Source organism: Rana temporaria, chromosome 13, assembly GCF_905171775.1.
Source record: "Rana temporaria chromosome 13, aRanTem1.1, whole genome shotgun sequence".
In the NCBI taxonomy this organism is placed as follows: Eukaryota; Metazoa; Chordata; class Amphibia; order Anura; family Ranidae; genus Rana; species Rana temporaria.
Window position 1 is genome coordinate 34974506 of NC_053501.1, and position 25996 is coordinate 35000501.

At 45.0% G+C, this 25996-nt stretch overlaps 2 protein-coding genes across 2 annotated transcripts in view; one reads left to right on the forward strand and one right to left on the reverse strand.

The window, feature by feature from the left end:
* The window catches only part of SLC38A6 (solute carrier family 38 member 6), a 100996-nt gene extending 99574 nt beyond the window's left edge, over positions 1–1422 (reverse strand). Inside the window, exon 1 of the mRNA XM_040333128.1 lies at positions 1202–1422. Coding sequence (XP_040189062.1) covers positions 1202–1285 — 84 coding nt within the window. The 5' untranslated portion in view covers positions 1286–1422. The remainder of the gene's footprint in view (positions 1–1201) is intronic.
* Positions 1417–24998, forward strand: TRMT5 (tRNA methyltransferase 5). The gene is made up of 5 exons (XM_040333127.1): positions 1417–1522; positions 4808–5439; positions 8957–9081; positions 15830–16481; positions 24839–24998. The coding sequence occupies exons 1-5, from the start codon at positions 1518–1520 to the stop codon at positions 24904–24906; spliced, it is 1482 nt and encodes a 493-aa protein (XP_040189061.1). The 5' UTR covers positions 1417–1517; the 3' UTR covers positions 24907–24998.
* The last annotated feature ends 998 nt before the right edge of the window (positions 24999–25996 follow it).

A 25996-nucleotide genomic window follows, 5' to 3' on the forward strand; every position in this document is an offset into this window, starting at 1 on the left:
GGGGTGTATGGTCAGGTGATGTGGGGTGTATATCCAGGATAAGTCGGGTGATGTGGGGTGTAGATCATGGATAAGTCGGGTGATGTGGGGTGTATGGTCAGGTGATGTGGGGTGTATATCCGGGATACGTCGGGTGATGTGGGGTGTATGGTCAGGTGATGTGGGGTGTATGATCAGGTAATGTGGGGTGTATATCCAGGATAAGTCGGGTGATGTGGGGTGTATATCCGGGATACGTCGGGTGATGTGGGGTGTATATCCAAGATAAGTCGGGTGATGTGGGGTGTATGGTCAGGTGATGTGGGGTGTATGGTCAGGTGATGTGGGGTGTATATCCGGGATACGTCGGGTGATGTGGGGTGTATATCCAAGATAAGTCGGGTGATGTGGGGTGTATGGTCAGGTGATGTGGGGTGTATGGTCAGGTGATGTGGGGTGTATATCCGGGATACGTCGGGTGATGTGGGGTGTATGGTCAGGTGATGTGGGGTGTATGGTCAGGTGATGTGGGGTGTATGGTCAGGTGATGTGGGGTGTATATCCAGGAAAAGTCAGGTGATGTGGGGTGTATGATCAGGTAATGTGGGGTGTATATCCAGGATAAGTCGGGTGATGTGGGGTGTATATCCGGGATACGTCGGGTGATGTGGGGTGTATATCCAAGATAAGTCGGGTGATGTGGGGTGTATGGTCAGGTGATGTGGGGTGTATGGTCAGGTGATGTGGGGTGTATATCCGGGATACGTCGGGTGATGTGGGGTGTATATCCAAGATAAGTCGGGTGATGTGGGGTGTATGGTCAGGTGATGTGGGGTGTATGGTCAGGTGATGTGGGGTGTATATCCGGGATACGTCGGGTGATGTGGGGTGTATGGTCAGGTGATGTGGGGTGTATGGTCAGGTGATGTGGGGTGTATGGTCAGGTGATGTGGGGTGTATATCCAGGATAAGTCGGGTGATGTGGGGTGTATGGTCAGGTGATGTGGGGTGTATATCCAGGATAAGTCGGGTGATGTGGGGTGTATGGTCAGGTGATGTGGGGTGTATATCCAGGATAAGTCGGGTGATGTGGGGTGTATGGTCAGGTGATGTGGGGTGTATATCCAGGATAAGTCGGGTGATGTGGGGTGTATATTCAGGATAATTCGGGTGATGTGGGGTGTATGATCATTCAGCTCTGGGGTAATAGAAGAAGACTCACATGTCCTCCCAGCAGTGGAGCTCTCTCATCCTGGGCAGACACCCGGTGTCCATACTCCGCATTGATGCTGTGGCCGATGGACATTGTACAGAGCAGAGGGCGCTCAATAATCCCGACCTGTCATAGAGAACACAGCACACTCTACTCTGCCTGTACACAGCACTGGGCGAAGTCACATGATCCTCCCTAGAGCCGCTTCCTGTTTTCCCGGCTGGTCATGTGACACCGGCTCTGAGTACTTTTTACGTCACTCAGCTGCCCTCACTGCCCGTAGTCGCCGGGTGATGACGTGTGCAAAATATGGCGAAGCAGAAGCATGAGGTGAGAAGCCAGGTTGGGGCGGTTAGGCGGCAATTCCCAGCCAGCGTTAGGGACGAGGTTGGGGTGATAGGAGACCACACACAGAGATACATAACAGACGTATCCCTACTCATTGCTTAGATTTGGTAGGGAAGGTCAGAACTAGTGTCACGATTTGATTGCTACCATAACAAAGACCAAGAAGCACGTTAGACCAATGGGGGAGGAGAGAGTGCAAAAACCTGTTCATTCAGCACGACGATATACTAACATGTTTCAGGTGTTTGGTGCCGTGGTTTGCATACATAGCAGGCAGACCTGAGGAGGTCCCTTGTTTTAGGCGCACCCTCTTCATATGTCACTAAAGAGTAAACACATTTTTTGTTTAGGATGGAGTAAGGGAGGGCTACAACCCACCATTTTGTTTTTTCTATCTGTGCCCCATTTGGGGAGATTTCCATTCACTTCCTGTTCCATAACCAAAACAGGAAATCCCTCCAAAGTGATAGGAAACATCCCTGGTTGTCACTAGAACCAGTGTCCCCATTTGGAAGATTTCCACTCTTTTCCTGTTCATGTTGCAGCCCAACATTTGGGATTTTCTCTCAGTGTTAGCAGTAAATAGGACCCTCTAAGGACGGGCTCAGGCGTGTGCACAAGTCCGCGTGCCCGCCAGGAAGCTGACACTGCGCAAACATTTCCTGATCTGTGCAGCCGCGGATCAGAAAATGTCGCGCTGCCTGTGATTAGCGATGCGTAGTGTCAGCTTCCTGGCGGGCGTGCGGACTTGCGAACACCTCTGAGGTCATCCTTCCTCCACTCTATCCAAAAGCTTACCAAAAAATCCTTTGGTTACACTTCAATACTGGACCCTTTCACCCCCTTCCTGCGCAGGCCAAGTTCCAGCTTTCAGAGAATTGCACGGTCATGCAACACTACCCAAATGAAATTTTGACCTTTTGTTCACGCAAACGGTGCTTTCTGGTATTCACTGCTGTTCAAAACATACAAAGACAGAAAATTAAAAAAAAAAATGTTTTTCATAGTTTGTTATAAAATTTTGTAAATGAATAATTTTTCTCCTTCACTAATGTGCACTGATTAGGCTGCATTGGTGGGCTCTGTTGGGGCTGCACTGATCATCAGGACACCGATTGTCGGTGTGGATTTGCTGGTTTTCAGCTCCCCCTCTCCTCACACGTTGGAAGTGTGTGGCGAGGATTGCCAATAGCTGGCAAATCCTGTGCTCAGCTGTGATTGGACACAGCTGATCACATGGTAAAGAGCAACCATAATTGGCTCTTTACCCCGATCTGCGATTAGCGTAAGCACGTCATATGACCGCCTCCCAGCAAAGTGCGGCCATGTTGTAGGTGTGATTCAGCTATAGCATGGTTGCGAAGGAGTTAGAGGAGGTCCAGCCTGGGTGAAAAAATGAAGTCGTCAGGTACAAATAATGCAGCTGCTGACTTTTAATATTGGGGCACTTGCCTGTCCAGGGATCCCGTGATTTCAGCACCCAGCCAATCTTCAGATTGATTCCTGGCACCGCCATTCCTCCTAAGGGAACCCGGCAGCGAAGCCTGGTGGTAGGGGAAGGAGGGGGGGCGACCTTCCGGGAGATCGGGCTGCGGGGAGCTGCAGCACAGAAGGTTTTACACCTTAAATCAGTGGTCATCAACCCTGTCCTCAGGGCCCACTAACAGGCCAGGTTTTATGTATTACCTTGGGGAGATGCAGACTAGAATACTGCAATCACTGAGCAGCAAATAATATCACCTGTGATGTATTTCAGTTATCTTGCAAACCTGGCCTGTTAGTGGACCCTGAGGACAGGGTTGATGACCACTGCCTTAAAGCATAGAACACATTAAGGTGAAAAACCTTTAAGGGCTCTTTCACACTGGCGGCCCGTTCAGGTCCACCTGCCAGTTTTTTGGGCGGACCTGAGCGGGCGCTCCGTACTCCTATGGAGCCGCGGATGTCAGCGGTGACATGCCCGCTGACATCCGATCCGCCAAAGTGTGACAGAGGAAAAACCTACTTTTCCATCCGTCTGGGGGATCGGGTGAACACGGACATACAGTCCGTGTTCATCCGATCTCCCCCCATAGGGGGGAGCAGAGAAAAGACAGGGCGGTCCCTGCACAGTGTGTGCGGGGACCGCCCTGTCATCCACCGGCTCAGCGGGGATCAACGGAGTGATCCCCGCTGAGCAAGCGGAGGTGCACGGGGCAGATCATTACTGATCCCCCCCCCCCCCCGTGTGAAAGAGGCCTTAGGCTTTACAACCACTTTGTCTTCCACTGCAGCATATACTTCTTCCTGACATGCAGGCGGTGATGGACAGGCTGGCTTCATCTTGCCAGTGCTGTACAAGGCTGGTGGTGCCCCACGAGGAAGGGGTGGGTTTCTAGAACAGAGTGGAGCAGAGCTTTTGCACTTATCATTGAGTTTTTTTTATAAGCTGATTGGTTCATATTTTTCAGCAGTTTCTATAAATATCGCCGGATAAAAGATCTGCTTTAATTAAAGTGCAATTATGGGCCTAAAAAATAAATCAGTGCCTTACATATAAAGTAAATACAACTGCATATTTTTTTATTATGAAAACCTCACTGGATAATGTAACAAATGCTTGGTGCTCCTGCCAGTGAAAGGGCTTTTCTCCGGCAGGGTGACAACACTAAATGCCCTGCATTGGAATTAGTTTAAAGTTGTCACATACATTGTCACGCTGCGTGTGGTACTTTGTCCTTCGCTACACTGAAGAGAAAGGTTATGCAAAGAAATAAAGATATATGGACAGCCGCACTCCAAAGTCTTAAAAAGACGTGCCCTTTATTAGGGTAAAAAGAAAATGCACTACAAAAATCAGCATACAGTGGGAAAAAACAGCTGACGCGTTTCACATTGAACCTCAATGCTTAGTCATAGCTAAAGAGAAGAGAAAGGTTACCAGAATTGATAATCCACCTCAGGGCCAAACACTGCAGCCCACACCTAGCTCTCCTTCCATTTGTGACTGACTGCACAGCGCTGTCCATATCACCCAATTGGAGGAGTGTGGTGGTCTTAGAGAGCGCCCTGTGACCGAAGGAATAACGGGGTGCACTTCAGGATCCCACCTCTACCACTGTAAAACCTAACAAAGGGTGAAGAAAAGGATTTCTGATACAGGGTGAAGCCAAATAATAAACATTACTAGAATATGGGGGGGGGGGGGTTAGGAAGTAAAAAGGGCCGATAGAGGATTTTATTTGTGCATTTAAAATGCATTTACTATATATTTCTTTTTTCTTTCAGGAATATTAACAGAGTGTATTACTTAACAAATCTTCTAAACCGCTATGGATTTGCTGCCCTCAATAGAGTAACCCCTAAAACTAGTGCATGGACTGCGTCTTTATTTTCCTTCAATACATTCCCGAGAAGTACTTTCTCCACCATGGCCCAGGCTCAAGATGCTAGTGGTGAACCTGGACTGTTCTCTCCTAATCCTAAAGTGAAGGGAATGATTACACTAGACCGAGATGCCTTCACCAAAACCATACAAGTTCCTGTCATCAAAGTGAAGAAGGAAGTCATCCATATTGTCATGAAAAACCTTAAAAACAGACTGATAAAGAGGCCCAAGCTAAACCGAATAATTGATGACCCCAATGATGAGGACCATAAAAAGATTGTACTGGACCCATACACTATCACATCAGAAGATGCGTTTGATGAGCGGGACCGTGAGATCTTTAAGATGTTAATGATAAGCCCTCAGATTTTTCAGGCTGATTTAGAAGTGACTTACGACAACTTTAAGACTGACGAGATCTTGAAGGCAATTTTACCCAAAGATCAGGATGTGACGACTAGCTTCAGCCGGATAGGACACATTGCTCACATGAATCTCCGGGATCACCAACTTCCTTATAAGAATTTGATTGGTAGGTATTGGTTTGTGTGCGTTTTATAAAAGTTGTCCTGGGTTAAGGACTAAGGCTCCTTTCACATTCCTGTGACTTGGGATTCAAATAGTGAGACCCCAAGTTGCAGGACATGTGAAATGCCATGCATCTCTATGAGAGTCCTTCCAATTGACACCATTAAAGTCGCTGCAACTGTGACAGCTGTTATATAGCTGAGGGCGGGGCCACCCGGTGATGTGTGCGAGTGAACCCGCCCCCTCTGGCCCCACGAGAAACACCCACAACCAGAGGCGGAGCTATTGCAGCGCTTTTTATTTTTTTCTCGTTCCGGGACGCGAGATGAATTTGCATCACTGGAATTTTTTTTTTTTTACCGCGTTACAAATTCACATGGGGGGGGCCTGGTATCTGGGTTGTCCCCTTGTTAAAGGGGGCTTCCAGATTCCGATAAGCCCCCCGCCTGCAGACCCCCACAACCACCGGGCAAGGGTTGTGGGGAATGCGCCCCTTATCCCCATCAACATGGGGACAAGGTGCTTTGGGGTTCACAGAGACCCCCAAAGCATCCTTCCCGTGTTGAGGGCTTGTGGCCTGGTACGGTTTGGGGGGTGCTCTGAAATTTTGGCCTGGTATGGAATTTGGGGGTATGCCACGCAATTTTTTTTTTTTTTTTTTAACATTTTGATTCGTAATGGACTGAGGGGAACACATGCCCTTTTTTTCCAATGACTTATCTGTGTTGCCGGGACCCAACAATTCATTACAGCCGCGATCAGTTTTAAATTACTTTGTTTTTTCCTTTTAGGCCCCTTTCACACTGGAGAGAGAGGTGCATTGGCAGTATAGCGCCGCTATTTTTAGAGGCACTATATTGTCGGAATTGCGGCGGTATTTGGCTGCTAGCTGTGCAGTTTTAACCCCCGCTAGTGGCCGAAAAAGGGTTAATACTGCTGGCAATGCGCCTCTGCAGAGGCGCGTTGCCGGTGGTATAGCCCCGGTTTCCCATTGCTTTCAATGGGAAGGAGCGGTAAACACACCGCTCCTCTCACCGCTCCAAAGATGCTGCTAGGGGGACTTTTGGAGCGGTCCTGATAGTGCACCGCTCCAGTGTGAAAGCCGCTGTTTAGGGTCGGTTTGCAGGTGCTATTTTTAGTACAATAGCGCCTGCAAACTGCCTCAGTGTGAAAGGGGCCTTAGAAACGTAATTTTCTTCAGGGACTGTTCTAAACGAGGGGAAAATGCGCCACTTTACAGGCATACTATAGGTACGAAATCTAAAGGAATGTTTCACTTTTAGACAGGGCTCGACAAATCCAGGTCGCCATGGCGACTAGAAATAGGGTCCTGGCCACTTGGCTTGGAAGGGGGGGTCATTTATCTAATGTGAGCTGGCGCCATCTGGTGGTGAGCCGTTGGTATTACAAGTTATTACCACCAGATGTGTAAGCTGGCGCCATCTGGTGGTGGCCGTTGGTATTGCAAGTTAAGCATTACAAGTTACACAGCAATTCTAATGTAATTTTTCACTATTTTCACTGCCATCTTCTTCCCTCTAATTAGAACCCCCAAACATGATATATATTTTTTATCCTAACACCCTAGAGAATAAAATGGCGACCGTTGGGAAAAAATTACACTTTTTTTCATTAAAAAATAAGACCACAGTAAAGTTATCCCCATTTTTTTTTTTTTATATTATGAAAGATAATGTTACGCCGAGTAAATTGATACCCAACATGTCACGCTTCAAAATTACGTCCGCTCGTGGAATGGCGACAAACTTTTACCCTTTAAAATCTCCATAGGCGTTGTTTAAAAAATTCTACAGGTTGCATGTTTTGAGTTACAGAGGAGGTCTAGGGCTAGAATTATTGCTCTTGCTCTACCAATCGCGGCGATATCTCACATGTGTGGTTTGAACACCGTTTACATATGCGGGCGCTGCTCACATATGTGTTCGCTTCTGCACGCAAGCTCGTCGGGACGGGGCGCGTTTTCTGGCTCCTAACTTTTTTAGCTGGCTCCTAGATTCCAAGCAAATTTGTCAACCCTGCTTTAAGCATTAAAATCACTGCTCCCGAGAAAACTGCCGTTTGAAACGCTGTGCCGTTTCAAGCCGGGGTCATGCCGTTAAAGGCGGCTCCCACTCGCATGCGAGGGCTTTCACACTGGAGCGGTGCACTATCAGGACCGCTCCAAAAGTCCTCCTAGCAGCATCTTTGGAGCGACTCCGGCCAGTCACAGAGCCGGAGTTCGCAGCCCCCGGAAGAAGAGGGGTGAAGAATGGATGCTCGCTGTCACGAGGAAGATGGTGACATTGCGGGCTTCTCCTGCAGGTAAGTGTCACATAATGGGCTACTATGCGATGCATAGTAGCCCATTATGCTTTACCTTTGCAGGGAGACATGGAGGAAGTAAACTCCATCAGGGGTTACTTCCTCTTTAATCTTTTATAATATAACAGATTTAAATATAGCTTTTGTAATACTTAGGTTTGCTAGTAGCTCTGAAGGGGGAGATAATGGTGCTTCTAAGGTGTTGGTCATCATGGTGATGCTTAGCTCCAATCATCAATACAACCAATATTTATGTCTTTCAGTATTATATAAAATGACGAGTAAATAGAACAGTGTTGTCTTTACCAGACATGACACACTAGGTCAGGGGTGTCAAACTGGCGGCCCTCCAGCTGTTGCAAAACTACAAGTCCCATGAGGCATTGCAAGGCTAACAGTTACAAGCATGACTCTTACAGGCAGAGGCATGATGGGACTTGTAGTTTCGGAACAGCTGGAGGGCCGCCAGTTTGACACCCCTGCACTAGGTGATTCTGTTGCTGGTGGCAAAATGCAAGCTAGATACGACTCGCCTGCTTCTAAGGAGTTGCTCCCTCTCCGTCCAAAGCTCTGATGATTCTTGCTCACCAGGGAAAGGGTGGCAACGGAGTGACACCATTTTTGATCGTAGAGGAGCTACATTGTAGGAGCAAGTTGGCATTCTTACTGCTGTCCTAGCAATACAATCGCTGATGAGTGACACACAAAAGGTTCACTAGTGTGACGGCTTCACAAAGGTTACTAATGCAGCTGTATGGAGGGGGGATCAAAAGAGCAGGATGGAAATGTTCCAAACTGTTGGAGACTGATTTAGTATTGGGCCAAGGGGTAGGCAGAAGAGGCGGCTGTCTTGGGTCATTTAGCATGAGGTGGGGCACAAAAATCAGGACCTGCCACCTATCCTGTTGAATTAGTTCACAGCAAAGGGGGGAAAACTTGACCCTTTCACCTTTGGATGCAAAAGGATCTTGTCCCAGTACTGTGCTGATTACTCTTTTCTGCCCATAAAGAGGACAAAACTCTGGCCACTGAAGAATATTGCTGTGCCCTGACTAGGTGCCAGCGGGATAAGGGCAGGCTGATCTCTGTCATCTTTTTCAAACCGATGCCTGTCTGTCTATGGGCAGTCTGCAACTGTTCTTAGTAGTGGAGAGAAAACAAATAGCTTTTTGTAATAAGGACTGTTTCTTTTTTTACAGGACAAGTAATAATGGATAAAAACCCCGGCGTCACCTCTGTTGTTAATAAAATCAACGTGATTGACTCAACATATAGAAACTTTCAGATGGAAGTTTTGGCTGGCGAGGAAAACATGGTGACAAAGGTCGGTGCTGTTTATCTTTTGATGTGAACCCAGTGACTAAAATCTTATCTTATTTAGCATGTTAAATGTTATTTTAAATGTTAACCACCTTAAAGTGTTACTAAACCCAGGACCCTGCATTTACTATATCTGGTATCCCAAGGAACATGGAAATGCAATTATATTAGTAAATATAAACTGATAAATACCTTTTCTCATGAGCAGTATATAGCAGTCTTGTGACCTCTATCAGTGTCCGACTGAGCACTGGTTAAAGCTTGTAGGAGGAGTTTTCTTTCTCCTCTGACTATCCTGTGAAGCTGCCTGACCCTCTGTCTGCATAGTGCTTATTGGCCCTGTGCTGATCACATGCAGTCTCTAGCAATGCACACCAAACTGAGCATGCACAGAGTGCCCCCAATGCTCTGTTCTATCAGCAGATGGATTGTGGACAGGGGAAGATGAGAAGACGGGATGAAACAGCCTTTTTACACAATGTGGAAGATTGACCCCTTAGATTCCACAGTGATTATAACAAGCATGCTTTACTGCATATACAGACTGATTTACCGTTGTTTAGTAACACTTTAAAACGGCAGCTTTCATCAAAATATTACCTGATGATCCTGTCTTGAAGGCCCAGGGTCATAACTCTCTCCCAGTTACTTCTTTGCTTTGACAAATGAAGTGTACATGTGGCTGTGCCAACACATTGTCACCGTTGGGAAGCCATGCAGCCATCGCTGGAGTGTAGACAAGAGGTAGCTACAAAGAGTTTGCTGGAGAATAGCAGTGCTGAAATGCAACAAAGGATGAAAAAAGGGTGAACAATTCTAAAGGACATGGCAAACGTTTGCTACACAACACTTTATCAAACTTCTGAACATCATTCAGTTAGGGCTTACCTTATTTTTGGCCCCAGATTTTTTTTAAACAAACTTCATACTTTTCAGGAATGATTTTTTACACCACCGATCTGGAACAATGATGTGCCTTTCAGGCATCCTGACACTTCAGTGGCTTGTTCCCGGTCCGTGACTCGGGATGTGACAGATCTGGCCATTGCCTTTTCAAAAACAAGTCGGCAATGGCAGTTTCTATATTTGTTTTGTTTAAAATGTTTTCTTTAACCACTTGACCACCAGGCCTATTCTGGCACTTCTCTCCTTCATGTGAAAATCAAAATTTTTTTGCTAGAAAATTAATCAGAACCCCCAAACATTATATATTTTTTTTTAGCAGACATCCTAGGGAACTTTTTTTGGATAAAAAATCACTTTTTTGAATTAAAAAATAAGACAACAATACATTTTGCCCAATTTTTTTATATATTGTGAAAGATAATGTTACGCCGAGTAAAATGATACCCAACATGTCATGCTTAAAAATTGCGCCCGCTCGTGGCATGGCGTCAAACTTTTACCCTTAAAAATCTCGATAGGCGACGTTTAAAAAATTCTACAGGTTGCATTTTTTGAGTTGCAGAGTAGGTCTAGGGCTAGAATTATTGCTCTCGCTCTAACGATCGCGGTGATACCTCACTTGTGTGGTTTGAATACCGTTTTCATATGCGGGCGCTACTCGCGTATGCGTTTGCTTCTGCGCGCGAGCTCGTCGGGATGGGGCGCTTTAAAAAAAATTTTTTTGGTTTTCTTATTTATTTTTATTTAGTTTTATAATTTTTTACACTGAAATAAAAAATAAAAAAATTGATCACTTTTATTCCTATTACAAGGAATGTAAACATCCCTTGTAATAGAAAAAAGCATGACAGGTCCTCTTAAATATGAGATCTGGGGGTCAAAAAGACCTCAGATCTCATATTTAGACTTAAATGCAAAAAAAATAAAAAAAAAATAAAAATGTCATTTTTTTCAAATGACAAAAAAAAAAGTTTCTTTAACCACTTAAGCCCCGGACCAATATGCAGCCTAAAGACCCAAGGTGTTTTTACAGTTCGGGACTGCGTCGCTTTAACAGACAATTGCGCGGTCGTGCGACGTGGCTCCCAAACAAAATTGGCGTCCTTTTTTCCCCACAAATAGAGCTTTCTTTTGGTGGTATTTGATCACATCTGCGGTTTTTAGTTTTTGCGCTATAAACAAAAATAGAGCGACAATTTTGAAAAAAAAGCAATATTTTTTACTTTTTGCTGTAATAAATATCCCCCAAAAACATATATAAAAACATTTTTTTTCCTCAGTTTAGGCCGATACGTATTCTTCTACCTATTTTTAGTAAAAAAAATCGCAATAAGCGTTTATCGATTGGTTTGCGCAAAATTTATAGTGTTTACAAAATAAGGGATAGTTTTATTGCATTTTTATTTTTTATTTTTTTTTTACTACTAATGGCGGCGATCAGCAATTTTTTTCGTGACTGCGACATTATGGCGGACACTTCGGACAATTTTGACACATTTTTGGGACCATTGTCATTTTCACAGCAAAAAATGCATTTAAATTGCATTCTTTATTGTGAAAATGACAGTTGCAGTTTGGGAGTTAACCACAGGTGGCGCTGTAGGAGTTAGGGTGCACCTAGTGTGTGTTTACAACTGTTTGGGGGTGTGGCTGTAGGAATGACGTCATCGATCGTGTCTTCCCTATAAAGGGAATGACGCGATCGATGCGCCGCCATAGTGAAGGACGGGGAAGCCGTGTTTACACACGGCTCTCCTCGTTCTTCAGCTCCGGGGAGCGATCGCGACGGAGCGGCTATAAACAAATAGCCGCGCCGTGGTCCCGGATCGCTCCCCGAGCGGACCCGACCTCCGCATGTAGCGGGGGGGGTCCCGATCGGACCCCCCACCCGCTAATAGGCGAGGACGTACGTGTACGCCCATGTGCCTGTACGTGCCATATTGTGGACGTATATGTACATGCGGGGGTCGGGAAGTGGTTAAGAGGCTGGGCGGGACTGACGTTTTGACGTCACTTCCGCCCAGCAGAGCTATGAGGATGGGTGAAGGAGATTTCTCCTTCAGTCCCGTCCCCGCTCAGCTGCCGGACACATCCGATCCCCTCCGCCGCTACCGACGGCTCCGGTAAGCGGCGGAGGGCGCGGGAGGGGGGGGCCCCTCTCCCGCCACCGATAACGGCGATCTCGCGGCGAATCCGCCGCGGAGACCGCCGTTATCGTGTACACCACCGCCCCCTGAAAAGATGAATATCTCGGTTGTGGCAGCAGCTGCTGCCGTTATCGAGATATTCAACTTTAAAAACGGGACGTCTTTTTGACATGGGGTGGTGGTCAAGTGGTTAAACTGTAGCGCTAGATGCACTTTAATGGACTGCCTGGGCTTTTTTTAGGTGGGATAGTAAAGATATCAAATATATAGCCCATTGCTGGAATAAGCGGGTTACCCAGCACTCCAGATCTGGTCCATGCAATCTGAATCTGACATATTAGGACAAGTGACTTGTAGCCAGTCTGCCCTGTGGGTACAAATATCTGCAGAAACTTTATTTGGTTAGAAGTTTCTGCTTGTGCCTGTGCCCTAGTGCCTGCCCCCACAGCTCTGGGACTCATGACCTGAAAGAAGGACACTGACTTGTGAAGTATATATTGGGGTAGATTTAGTAAAACGGGTGTACTCAGAATCTGGTGCAGCTGTGCATAGTAGCCAATCGGCTTCTAACCTCAGCTTGTTCAATTAAGCTTAGGCAATAAAACCTGGAAGCCGATTGGTTTCTATGCAGAAGTGAGCCTGATTTTTGCACTCTCTCCAGCTTTAGTCCCCTTTCACACTGGATGTGCTTTTCAGGCACTTTAGCGCTAAAAATAGCGCCTATAAAAAAGCCTCATCTGCAATCCCAGTGTGAAAGCCTGAGTGCTTTCACACTGGGGAGCTCCGCTGGCAGGGCGTCAAGTCCTGCAAGCAGCTTTTGCAGCACTTTAAGAGCTGTGAATACACCACTCCTAAAGCGCCCCGCCCATCAATGGGCAGCGCCGCCAAAGCGCTTTTAACCCTGTTTTCGGCCGCTAGCGGGGATTAAAAGCACCCTGCTAGCACCCGAAAAGCGTCACAAAAATTACGGTAAAGCACCGCTAAAAATATATGCATTTTACCACTGATGCCCGGGCACTGTCAGTGTGAAAGGGATCTTAGTAAATAAACCCCATTGTCTTCCTTCCTAATGGACGCACACTCTGCTTAATTCTTTGGCTGCCAGAGCACTTTTTTGCATTCTTTAGGCCTAGGGAGGAGAGAGGCAGAAGGGTTGTGTGTGTGTGTGTGTGTGTGTGTGTTTTTTTTTTTTTTTTTAAATAATGCATTCTTTGCAATAAGATAAAAAAAAACCTTCTGTGTGCAGCAGCCACACCAGCTCCCCTCTCTATACAGCAATGTTCCAGGAGAGACTCAGCTGCCCGAGACTCTCCTCCTTCTTGGCTAAGACAACAGCCGAGCACCATTGGCTCCCGTTGCGGTCTGTCAGCCAATGAGGAGAGAGGCTGGGGCTCTGTGTATAAATGGATACACAGAGCAGCGGGGGTGCTTGCTGTGAGTCACTTGTCAGGGGGGAGGGGACAGGAGAGCTGAAGAGGGACCAGAAAAGAGGATTCAGGCTGCTCTATGCAAAAGCACTGCACAGAACAGGTAAGTATGACATGTTTATTATTTTTAGGCAAAAAAATAAAAGACTTTAGTATCACTTTAAGCGGAGGTTCACCATAAAAACATGTAACATTACATTCTGCATACTTCCAACATTTACAGTATGCTGTTTTTTTTTTTTGCTGTACATACCGTCTTATAGCTATTTTCCACCCGGCTTCCGGGTACACACTCCCGCGGGAGTAGGCGTTCCTATGCAGAGGCGCAGTGTCATGTGGGACTTCGCCCAGATGATTGACGTCTTGAGAAAAACTTCCCCTCGGCCGATAAGGCGCATCACGCGTTTCCGAAAGTAGCCGAACTGCGAGTCGGCTCTACACGGCTCCTAGTCGGTGCGCAGGCGCCGTATAGAGCCAACTCGCAGTTCGGCTACTTTCGGAAACTCGTGATGCGCCTTGTCCGTCGAGGGGAAGTTTTTCTCAAGACGTCAATCATCTGGGCGAAGTCCCACATGACACTGCGCCTCTGCATAGGAACGCCTACTCCCGCGGGAGTGTGTACCCGGAAGCCGGGTGGAAAATAGCAATAATACGGTATGTACAGCAAAAAAAAAACAGCATACTGGAAATGTTGGAAGTATGCAGAATGTAATGTTATATACATGTTTTTAGGGTGAACCTCCCCTTTAAGCTTTGGCACTAAAACCTGGAAGCAGATTGGTTTCTATGCAGAGCTGCACCAGATTTTTGCACTCTCCAGTTTTAGTAAATCGACCCCAAAGTGTCTTCCTGTATCTTTCAGTTGTGAGCAAAGGTTCCACAGTGCATAGTGGGAAACTAGGGGGTGTGGTTGAACTTAAAGTGATAAAGTCTTGGTTGTTTTTTAATAAAAAAAAAAATAAGTTTATACTTGCTCTGTATAGTGTTTTTTTGCACAGAGCAGCCCAGATTCTCCTCTTCTGGGGTCCCTCTTCGCTACTTCTGGCCCCTCCCTCCTGATGAGTCCCCCCCACAGCAAGGAGGTTGCTATGGGCACAGCCGAGCTGCAGCTTCCTGTGTCATTTTAGACACAGAACCATGGCCCCTACCCTCTTTCTCTTCTCATTGGCTCACTGACTTTGACAGCAGCGGGAGCCAATAGCGCCACACTGCTGTCTGAGCCAATGAGGAGAGGAGTCCCGGACAGCCTATCCAGTGATGGCGAACCTTGGCACCACAGATGTTTTGGAACTACATTTCCCATGATGCTCACGCACTCTGCAGTGTAGATGAGCATCATGGGAAATGTAGTTCCAAAACATCTGGAGTGTCAAGGTTCGCCATCACTGCCCTAGTCTCTCGTGCAACTTCGCTGGATCTAGATCAGTGGTTCTCAACCTGGGGGTCGGGACCCCCTCGGGGGTCAAATTAAGATTTACCAGGGGTCACCGTATCCTGGGCTGTTCCTCAAGCCCGCATCACTCTCCCACTGCATTTTTGCAGCCACCCAGCAGGGCTATCCCTGGAGCATGTGGCCACCCATCTGGGCTGTTCCTGGAGCCCGCAGCCGCCCACTCAGCCTCTTCGCAGGTGCCCATTCAGTTTACAGGCATGACTGGGGGGCCAAAGACTAGAGGTCAGCTGACTGGTAGGGAATGTGAAGTGGGAGAGGCTGGAGGAGACCCTATCTCCTGATTTCAGCATAGGTGTCACTGCTACGAGACACCACAAAGCTGGAGACACAGTGAAGCCGGAGACAGTGAGTGACACTACCTGTGATTATAGTTGTCATTAAGGGGACTCAGGTAGCGCTAAATGTCCGCGGGTTAGGGGTGTAAATTACTTGTCTTGCCTTGGGTGCTGACAACCCACGCTACGAAAATAATTTTACTGTTAGGGGTCGCCACATATTGGGAAATTTTATCAAGGGGTCACGGCCCTAGAAGGTTGAGAACCACTGATCTAGATGGACCTCGGGTAAGTATTGGGGAACTGCTGTACATAGAACACATAGAAGGCTTTTTATCTTAATGCATAAAGATAAGAAACCTTCTGCCTTTACATCCACTTTAAAAAGTGGTAATACTTGCTGCATGTATTTTGGGTCTTCTAGGTGACAACAAAGATTCACTCACAACTAACCACGCTTGCAGGCGTCTCATGTTACTTGAACACGCTTTGTGAATGACATTGATTTTAAATCTATGATTAAATGAGAATGATCTTATTCTAGGTGAAAGAAAATGGTATCACATATGAATTTGATTTTTCCAAAGTCTACTGGAACCCAAGGCTTGGGACAGAGCATGATAGAATTACTGGACACTTAAAGAGCGGAGATTTGGTGTTTGATGTGTTTGCAGGTGTAGGGCCCTTTGCTATCCCTGCTGCTAAAAAAAACTGCGTTGTCTACGCCAATGACTTGAACCCAGAGTCCCATAAATGGCTGCTACATAACTGCAAACTGAATAAAGTGGACGAGAAAGTGCATGCGTTCAATGTTGATGGGCGAGAGTTTATCAAGACTGTTATAAAGGAAAAACTATCAGAATATATCAAGTCCTTCACCACAGAGAGGAAAAACCATCTCCACATTGTCATGAACCTGCCAGGTATGGCTGTGGAATTTCTTGATGCCTTCAGACACCTTCTAGACATGGAGCATTGCAGCGATGCCATCCTGCCAACTGTACATTGCTATGGCTTCTCCAAAGATGACAACACAGAAAAGGACATTAAGGAGAGGGCAGAGGAGTATTTAGGAGCCGTGTTAGAAGGCTGCTCAGTTCGTCTTGTGAGGAACGTCGCCCCCAATAAGGAGATGATGTGTATAAGCTTTAAGCTGCCAGCGAGGGCACTTTTTGCAGACCAATTAGATTCTGCCGGTAAGTACAGTAAGGCATATGTATATACAAGCTTTTCTAATTATATATTATAAACCTGCTGTCCTAAGGTAAAAGTAACCAAGAGGAGAAAGTATGACTGAACCATAAGAACGATGGACATAGATAACCAAGATCAGAGTGCACAAATTCATGTAAATGTAGCCTAAAAATGCTGTTTGCCTTCTTATAACGCCCTTTGGCATTGATACTTAAAGTGGAGTTCCACCCATAAATATAACATTACATCAGTAGTTTTTAAAAAATGTCATTAGTCCTTAAAGAATTTTTTTTTTTTTTTTTTTTTTAGATGCCTTCAAAGTGTTGTTGCTAGGCAGAATAGTTAATCTTCCCACTTCCTGCACCTAGGTGCTTAAGCTTCCTAACTTACACCGCACAGACTCCTGGGAATGTAGTGGGTGTAACTTTCCAGGAGTCTGTGCACTCCCCAGTCTCAAAGAATCATGTGACTTGGACAGTACAGGTGCTGAAACCTGATATGAAACCTATTACACTGCTTGTCCAGCACTGAGCATGTGCGAGATCTGCAAGGCTGAAATCCAGGAAGTCATACAGTCTGGCTTCATGATGCCCACACTTAAGATGGCCCCAGTCAATTTCTATTTTATAAAGTGTCTAAATGCTGTAACAACCTAACAAAATGGACCTTGGTTTACAGACTAACTTTACTAGAATACATTAAGCTTGTGTATTACAGGGGTATTTATACTTAAAAAGTGAAATTGTGGCCGGAACTCCGCTTTAACCACTGGCCCAGGACAGGTGTGCTTATTTAAGTCCTTATCTGCAGACTTGATCTGGATTGGTTACTTGACGTAAGTCCAAAGGGGTAACCTAGCAGCCAGACAGCTAAAGCACACCATAGATTATGTGATTTATTTATTAGTGGGAATGCTCTCCAAGCATTCCCAGTATTTGTTTTTTTACTATTCTTATTTTTATCCTGTACGTTTTTTTGGCTCTGCGTAACTTCTGCATACTTTCAGCTATAAAAACCATTCAACTTTTAAAATGTTCAGCTCTTTCAGCTAATAATGGGACTTCAACTTTATATTTTTTAAATATTAAGCTTTTTAACACTTTTTTAATCCTTCAAATCCTTAAAATCTTCTTCCGCTCCCAAAAGTTTCAGCTCCTTTCACCTACAGACTCAATGTTCACAAAATATTTGCTATATATTTTCAGTTTTTATATCTTTTAGGCTTCATTTCGTTTTTACAGTCACTTTTTTTTAGCCTTTTTTACAGCTTAAAAACGGCTGCCCATGTTTTTTTTTTTTTTTTCAATTTTATTTTTTTTGAGCTGGAGCTCAAAAACGCCAAGGTAACGTTTTTGTGTGTTTTATGAGCGTTTTTTAACGTCTGGCGTTTTTACAGCTCTAAGGCTGGAGCTTCAGAACGCACTGGTCCTGGTTTTTTTTTGCAGCTTAAAAACGGCTCAGCCATCTACAGCTCAAAAATGTCATGGTGGGCATGAGGCCATAGACTAACATGGAGAGACGTTTTTAAGCTGCAAAAAAAGCTCAGAAAAGTGGCTGTAAAAACGTCCATGGAAATGAAGCCTTACAGTTTTTGTGAAAAAGCTGTTTAAGTTTAGTGATCATTTAAACAGTGTCTATTGGGCTGCTTAGAGTGGATGATGTCATCGCTAGAGCACAGAGCCTTAAAAAAATCTTAGTTCCTTCTCTATAAATTTCTCTCACGCCCACAAGATCTATTTGTCATACACAATTTATACATCAAAACTTAGGGTTTTTTTTTCTAGTTTTAAAACCAGTCCTACTTTTTCAACTATTCTCGCTTCAACTTTTTCTTATGAATTTAAGCTATTCATCTATTCAGCATTCCCACACATTTTCTGCAGGAAATGCATTTTCAAAAAAGTTTTTTTTTTTAAGGATTTCTGCAGGAAATGCATATTCTAGTTTATTTTTTTTATTTTCTTACCTGCAATCATGGTTTGCAGCAAAGAATATTGCTCGATTCCTGCGGGGAGAACACTAATTATTGCTAGGGGCTATAGACAGTGTTGTAGAGACTGCAGTGAGGAACAGAGAGAAGGTAGAAGATCCACCATGGAGCTAAGAATAAGAGTTGTTATTGCGGGGGACCTTCCTTTTTTCTTTTTTACTCAGGGTCATTTATAATCTGATTTCCGTTCAGTGTACTTCGGCTAAAGAAACACTCAGCTGTTCCTTATATCTAAACTGGCTTCATTCACATTAGTAAATTCAAAACCTCAAACCATAAGTTGAACAAAATAGTTTTTGTCCATTGGCTTCCCAGGCATCTAACGAAACAATGTGAAAAATTTAAGACTAGTATAACCAGAAAAAAATGCCCTGCTCCCGTGTTGCAATAGGCAGTTCCCCTATTTTGCTATTCAGTCAGTTGTACTGGAGGGGGAGGACACAGATATCATCAAGGGAACAGGTGTTAAACGCCATAATGCCATCTCACTATTGCAGCGTTTCTCAATTCAGGGCACCCATGAAGTATTTTCAGTCTTGAGGCACCCCTGCCCAAAAAAGTCAATGGTCTGAAAAAGTGTTCAATCTGTCCTCTGCAATGTTGCAGTCCCGCTAAAAATCACAGCCATTACGAGCAAAAAAAAATATAAATAAAAATGCCATAAATCTATCTCCTATTTTGTAGATGCTATAACTTTTGCACAAACCAATCAATACGCTTATTGCTTTTTTTTTTTTTTTTTTAAATATGTAGAATACATATTGGTCTAAACTGATTTTTTTTTTTTGGGGGGGGGGAATATTTTATTTTAGCATAAAAGTTTTTTTTTTCTCAAAATTGTGGCTCTTGCGCTATAAAACAAATCGCAGAGGTGATCAAATACCACCAAAAAGCTCTATTTGTGGGGGGGGGGGGGAAGAGACGTCCATTTTGTTTGGGTACAGCGTTGCACGATTGTCATATAAAGGAACGCAGTGGCATATCGCAAAAAATAAAATAATGGCATGGACCTTAAGGAGGCAAATCTTCCGGTCCTTAAGATTAAGGAAGAACTGTAGGTGGTGTAAAGTGTTAAACACGCTTATCCCTGTTGCCTCCCTTCCTGAAATACAACACTAGGAATATCCCAGTGGGGGTGCAGTAGTTCTATTAGCCGACCACCTCCAGCAACTTGGATTGTTGCAGTTACTTCAGATAAAGTGCAGGGACCAGAAGTGGTGAACTATCGCAGAAAGTGTAATTAACACATCAGTGCTGGCAGCAGACCTTACTGAAAATGATTCCTGGCATTCTACAAGGGATGTCTTCTGATTGTCTGCACCTTGCTCATCTTGTCCTCCTGAATAAGTCAGTGTTTCTGTTTGCTAAGTACAGCGTGTCATCGGTGGCAATGGATTCCCAGGGCAGCTAGTAAAGCAGCTGCTTTTTAATGGTGAACGGGGCTTAATCCTTTCCAGCTCTATCATGCCAGGAACACTCTGTACAGGAACAGCAAGTGTCTGCGCTGATGACATCCCATTTCCTTCTATTGCCTGCACAGTATGGACACGGCTTGTGCTGTGTTTGAAGAGACTCGTTTTTATTTGGCCCACAACAGCCAACTTCTTCATTTCCTTTTTTGCTTGAGAAAAATGGTAATTGCAGTCAGTTTCTCTAAACATTTCCTTTTATTTATATATATATATATAGCCTTATCTATCTGTAAAATGGTGCTTGAGCCTCTGCATTGCTATAGACTTCCAAAGGACAGCTGAAGGGGCAGTAATAATTGGAAGCTGATGGACAAAAGAGCATCACAGAAAAGGGTCAAAGCCCAAACCAAGGAAAAAACGTTTTGGATAGAGGGGGCAGAATTTAGTGTCTCTGGGCCAGATTCAGGAATAATTACGGCGGCGTAACGTATCCCCTTTACGTTACGCCGCCGCAAGTTTTCAGAGTAAGTGATTCACAAAGCACTTGCCTGTAAACTTGCGGCGGCGTAACGTAAATCTGTCCGGCGCAAGCTTGCCTATTTCAAATGCGGCGTGTGTCATTTAAATTAGGTGCGCTCCTGCGCCGAACGTTCTGCGCATGCTCTGTGAAATTTCCTGCCGTGCTTTGCGCAAAATTACGGCGCCCCGACGTGTTTTTTGAACGGCGACGTGCGTAACGTACTTTCGTATTCCCGGACATCTTACGCAAAAAAAAAAAAATATTTAAAATTCGACGCGGGAACGACGGCCATACTTTAATGTGGATGGTGTAATTTTACACCATCTAAATAGCACTCTTAACTTTACGACGCGAAATACCGACTACGTAAGAGATTGCGACGAACGCGTGGATCGCCGTAATCGGCTAATTTGCATACCCGACACAAACTTTTTTTTTTTTAAGTCAGCAGCTACAAATACGACCGCTTTTGACTTTTAAAGTGAGTTCAATTAACTGTCCAAGGTGCCTGTGATGTCCTCACCCAAAGCCGACCCGTCCCTTGGCTCCGGCATTTTCATTAAGGGAATCGGGAAGTGAAACCTTGCGGCTTCACAGTCTGGTTCTCTACTGCGCACACACGAGTTGCGCATTTTGAGTGGTCCCTGCTGTACAGTGGGGGGACAGGATGTAGATTGCTGTGATCTTTTTCCAGAAGTGAGAACAAATACCTGTATTGGACAGGTATCTGCTTCCCCCCTGAAAGGTGCCAAATGTGACACCGGAGGGCCCGGATCAGCGGAAGTTCTATTTTTGGGTGGAACTCAGCTTAAAAAAAACTTAAGTTCACCTTCTAAAAAAAAAAAAAATGCACTTGTAATTGGAGCATTGTTTCTACAATCAGCAGATTGTGGGTACAATGTTTAACTCCTGTAGACAGATGGCTGTTTGTCTATACCTCTGACAGAGGCAGGCAGTTGTCAGCTGCAGTGGCTGGAGGTACTTGTAGTCAGTTTACAGGAAACTGTAAATGAATGATGTGGGCGTAACTTTGCACAGCGGCGCTGATTTCAAATTGTGACAGCGCATCCAGGGAGCAGATTCCCCGCCTGCTGTCACAGAGAGGGGAGGAGAAGGTGCAGATGCTGGAATATGTTACATGTTCCACCGCAAAAACAGGTCATACAGGGCTGTGGAGTCGGTAGATAAATGTTTTCGACTTCTAAATGTTCCGACAATCTAAATTTAGTAGGAGTCGGAGCATTGTTTGCTGACTCCGACTCCAGGTACCCACGATTTCCTCCGACTCCACAGCCTTGGCAGCATGTGGCAAAGGTGAACTCCTCCTTTAAAGCGGGAGTTCACCCATTTGTAAAAAAAAAATGTTTCTCCCCTTAGCTTCCTGCTCGTTTTTACTAGGGGAATCGGCTATTTATTTTAAAATATGAGCAGTACTTACCCGTTTTTGAGCTGCATCTTCTTCCGTCGCTTCCGGGTATGGGTCTTCGGGAGCGGGCGTTCCTTCTTGAGTGACAGTCTTCCGAGAGGCTTCCGACGGTCGCATCCATCGCGTCACTCGTAGCCGAAAGAAGCCGAACGTCGGTGCGGCTCTATACTGCGCCTGCGCACCGACGTTCGGCTTCTTTCGGAAAATCGTGACGCGATGGATGCGACCGTCGGAAGCCTCTCGGAAGCCTGTCAATCAAGAAGGAACGCCCATTCCCGAAGCCCATACCCGGAAGCGACGGAGAGGATGCGTCTCGTAAACGGGTAAGTACTGCACATATTTTAAAACAAATAGCCGATTCCCCTAGTAAAAACGAGCAGGAAGCGAAGGGGGAAAAGTGCCCTCTAAGGGTGAACCCCCGCTTTAAGATACCCCAGACAACAAGTGTTTAACCCTTGTAGTGTGGGGGGCCCCCCACTAAGAGTAGTTTTATAACTTCCCCAGAGTTCAGCTTTGAAAGAGTAGACACGAGGGAGAGGAAAATACGCAACGTCTACATCATGAAAACTGCAGCTCCCAGTCAGGAAGATGGATGAAGGAGTAAGGCTTCATTCATGTATATGGCCATACAGAGACTGTGTATTTCCTACCCAGCGAAATGAATGAGACGAGGCAGTTGTACGCTGGGATTTGCATATAGCGCTCACATGTGCAGTGACGTATGCTCCAAACGCACAGCATCTGCACTCATATGCTGCGTCATTGGGACCCAGAGGAGACATTACATGCATGCTTATGTACAGGAAGCCTAGTGACTGTGTTTATATATTACACACACAAATGAGACAAACACAGCATGAAAAATAAACTATGACCTAGCTTTAGTGTTCCTGGCATGGTCTGCATGCTGATGTGCTAGGACATGCTACATCAGATGCTCTGAGCTTGTGTCAAACATTTCTGTTACTCCAAGCCACATCATTTCTAATACACCAACATAAAGCTGCTTTCTCCACATGGGAACATGATGTGCTGTGTGTGCAAAGAGGGACTCCTCTAATAAGCTTCTTCAATCCCAGACAAGTGCAGAGCATATCCTTTATCAGGGAAGACTAAACAAGGCCAGTGTAATTAAAAAGCAGAATAATGTAGAAAACTATTTGCTGCAAATCATAGTTCCGTGTCTGTACCCTTCTTCTATTACAAAATGCAAACTGAGACATAACTGCATGGAGAGATCAAATCAGGGCTGTGGAGTCGGAGTCGAGGAAATTTTGGGTACCTGGAGTTGGAGTCGGCAAACAATGCTTCGACTCCTAATAAATTTAGATTGGAATAAAAAAAAAAAAGCAAGTTTAAATGTCCCAATTCACAAAAATACATCAAATGATCATCAAATACACATTATAAAAGGGCTTTTCAATGCATTGTTGTAGTTTTCAGGTTTTTTTTTTCCTGCTACACCCACACAGGAATCTAAATACATATAGGTAGATTCACAAAGAGTTAGGCCGGCTTATCAACAGATAAGCTGACCTAACTCTGAATCTAAGCCGACCTATGTTTAAGTGTATTCTCTAACAGAGATACACTTAAACATATCTAAGATTGCAATGTTTTGGCTTACCGCTAGGTGGCGCTTCCATTGCGGCCGGCGTAGATTATGTAAATGAGCATTTACGACGATTCCCGAACGAACGCGAGCCCACCGCAGTCGATTAACGTTGTTTCCGCAAGGCCTTAGGCGGCCTAAAGTTATTCCACGTATGAGGTGGAATAACAATGTTAAAGTATGGCCGTCGTTCCCGCCGCGAGGTTCGAATTTTTTACGCCGTTTGCGTAAGTCGTCCGCGAATCGGGAGTTGCGTCGTTTACGTCCGCATCGAAATCAATAGGCCCGTACGGCCTACTTAGCCGCAATGCGCACTGGGAAATGTAGTCGCCCGGCGCATGTGCAGTGTCAAAAAACGTGAGGTCAAGCCTCATTTCCATACAACACGCCCCCCTCCAAGTCATTTGAATTAGGCGCCCTTACGCCCGCTCGTTTTAGGCTACACCGCCGTAGATTAGCAGGTAAGTGGTTTAAGAATCATTACTAGCCTAACTAATTTACGGCGGTGTAGCCTAAAAAGGCTAGGCCGTCCTAAAGTTAGGCCAATCTACCCGATTTGTGAATGATCCATATCTGATTTTTGTATTTCTGGGAATGTGATTTGCACTTCTGCCTGCTAATGATTAGCTCATTTAGGCTAGGTTCACACTGCTGCGAATTCAAAAATCGCAATTTTTACCGTGAAATCGCAGCTGCGTTTTGGCCGCGATTTCAGGGAATGCCAGTCCATAGAGCTGAATTTGCATCGCACACGGATCAAACTCGCACAGGATCCTTTTTTCCTGCAGCTTATATTCGCAATGCATTGATGTGAACGGCACTAATGTTAAACCATGTAATTTAAATGACTTGCGAATTTGAGAAATCGCAACGGCTCAAATTCTCTATAGAATTCGCAGCAGTGTGAACCTAGCCTTAGAGGACGTTGCGGCATAGCAGTGTCTGCCCAGCACTATTAAGCTGCCTATGTAATGAGCTAATATTACTGCCCCCATAAAAGACTTTATTTATAAACTATACAAGGATATTTACAAAAATATAAACACTAATAAATATGATAATTGTAAAGTATACCAAGCATTTATTTTATGAGAGGGGTTTATGCTGTCTGTGTACCTATTGGAGAGATTTCTCTATAGTAGTGATGGAGGGTACATCACCGCAATCATTTGTTCTTTTATGGTGGAGAAAGTTGAAGGGCCAGAATCCTGTCAGCCTTTGTCTGTATGGGATTATTTGTGCTTACATCATGTCCTAGTGGGAAAACTGACAAACTATAAAATCCTGACATGGAATTTAACCTTCCGCAATGTCTGTTCTGAGTGAAAAACTTGTAAAAAAATTAGACAAACTTGTCCTGAAATAAACTGGAAGTGTAACTTTGTGTTTTCGGTTCTAGGTGAGCCTGCGATGAAGCGAATTCGCAAAGATGAAGAAAGCGGCACAGAAAATGAATCAACACAGTAGTTGGGTTACCCGCTTTTAATTTTTGTTTTCTGCATACACTGAAATATTCATGTGTATTGTTCCATTTTAATAAAGAATGAAAAACTATAAAAGGTGTCTGAATACTTACATGCTTGGTCTACGGATTGAATTTTACTCTGTAGCTGTAGAGCAGAACCTAAAAACGAACGGCCCACTAAAACACAATATTACCTTTCAATCCAGAGGTTTCCCCCATGTTACTTCATGTTCTCCACAAAATGTCCTTCATCTGATGACCAACATTCAACCCACTTCCTCCAAGAAAGTGATTCTCAACCTTTCTAGTGCCGTGACCTCTTGATAAAATGTCCCAATATGTGGCGACCCCTAACAGTAAAATAATTTTCGGATTGTGGGTTGTCGGCACCCAAGACAAGTAATTTGTGCCCCTAACCCACAGACATTTAGTTCTCCCTGAGTCCTTTCCACTCGTAAAGTATTGAAACCCCTTATGGTACATTTTAGGATCTACCACTGTTTGTTCTCCTTTCTTTCCAATTTATCCCTCTCTGTGCTATTTTTTTTATTTTTCCCCATCCCTCTTTCTCTCCCTTTTTCTTTGTTCCTCCCCCTCTATTACTCTCCCTTCCACGTATTCTCTATTTTTATTCCTTCTCTTACTCCTTGGTGAGGGGAATTCTGATCAGCCAACTTGGGTGCTCTTGATTAAGGTCCTCTGCTGATCTGAGAACTGTAGTGGGGAATTTAATGGCAACTATAATCACAGATGGCGTTACTCGCTGTCTCTGACTTTGTGGTATCTTGCAGCCGCGACACCTATGCCGTAAATTGGGAGATAGGGTCTCCTTCAGCCCCTCCCACTTCACATTCCTCACCAGTCAGCTGGCCTCTAATCTTTGCCACCCAAGTCCCCCCCAGCCATGCCGTGAACTGAATGGGCGGATGCGAAGAGGCCGAGTGGGCGGGCCGTGAGCTCCAGGAACAGTCCGGCTGGAGCAGACAGGAACGGAAGAAGACTTGGAGCAGACAGGAACAGCCCAGGATTCGGTGACCCCTGGCAAATCGTCATCCGACCCCCCCAGGTTGAGAACCACTGCTTCAAGCCCAG

What these genes read in the sequence shown, in the direction of transcription:
- TRMT5 (XM_040333127.1), top strand. An exon ending in TCCTTATAAGAATTTGATTG is followed by an intron (nt 5,440 to 8,956) that starts GTAGGTATTGGT and finishes CTTTTTTTACAG; the next exon opens with GACAAGTAATAATGGATAAA. An exon ending in AGACCAATTAGATTCTGCCG is followed by an intron (nt 16,482 to 24,838) that starts GTAAGTACAGTA and finishes TTTCGGTTCTAG; the next exon opens with GTGAGCCTGCGATGAAGCGA.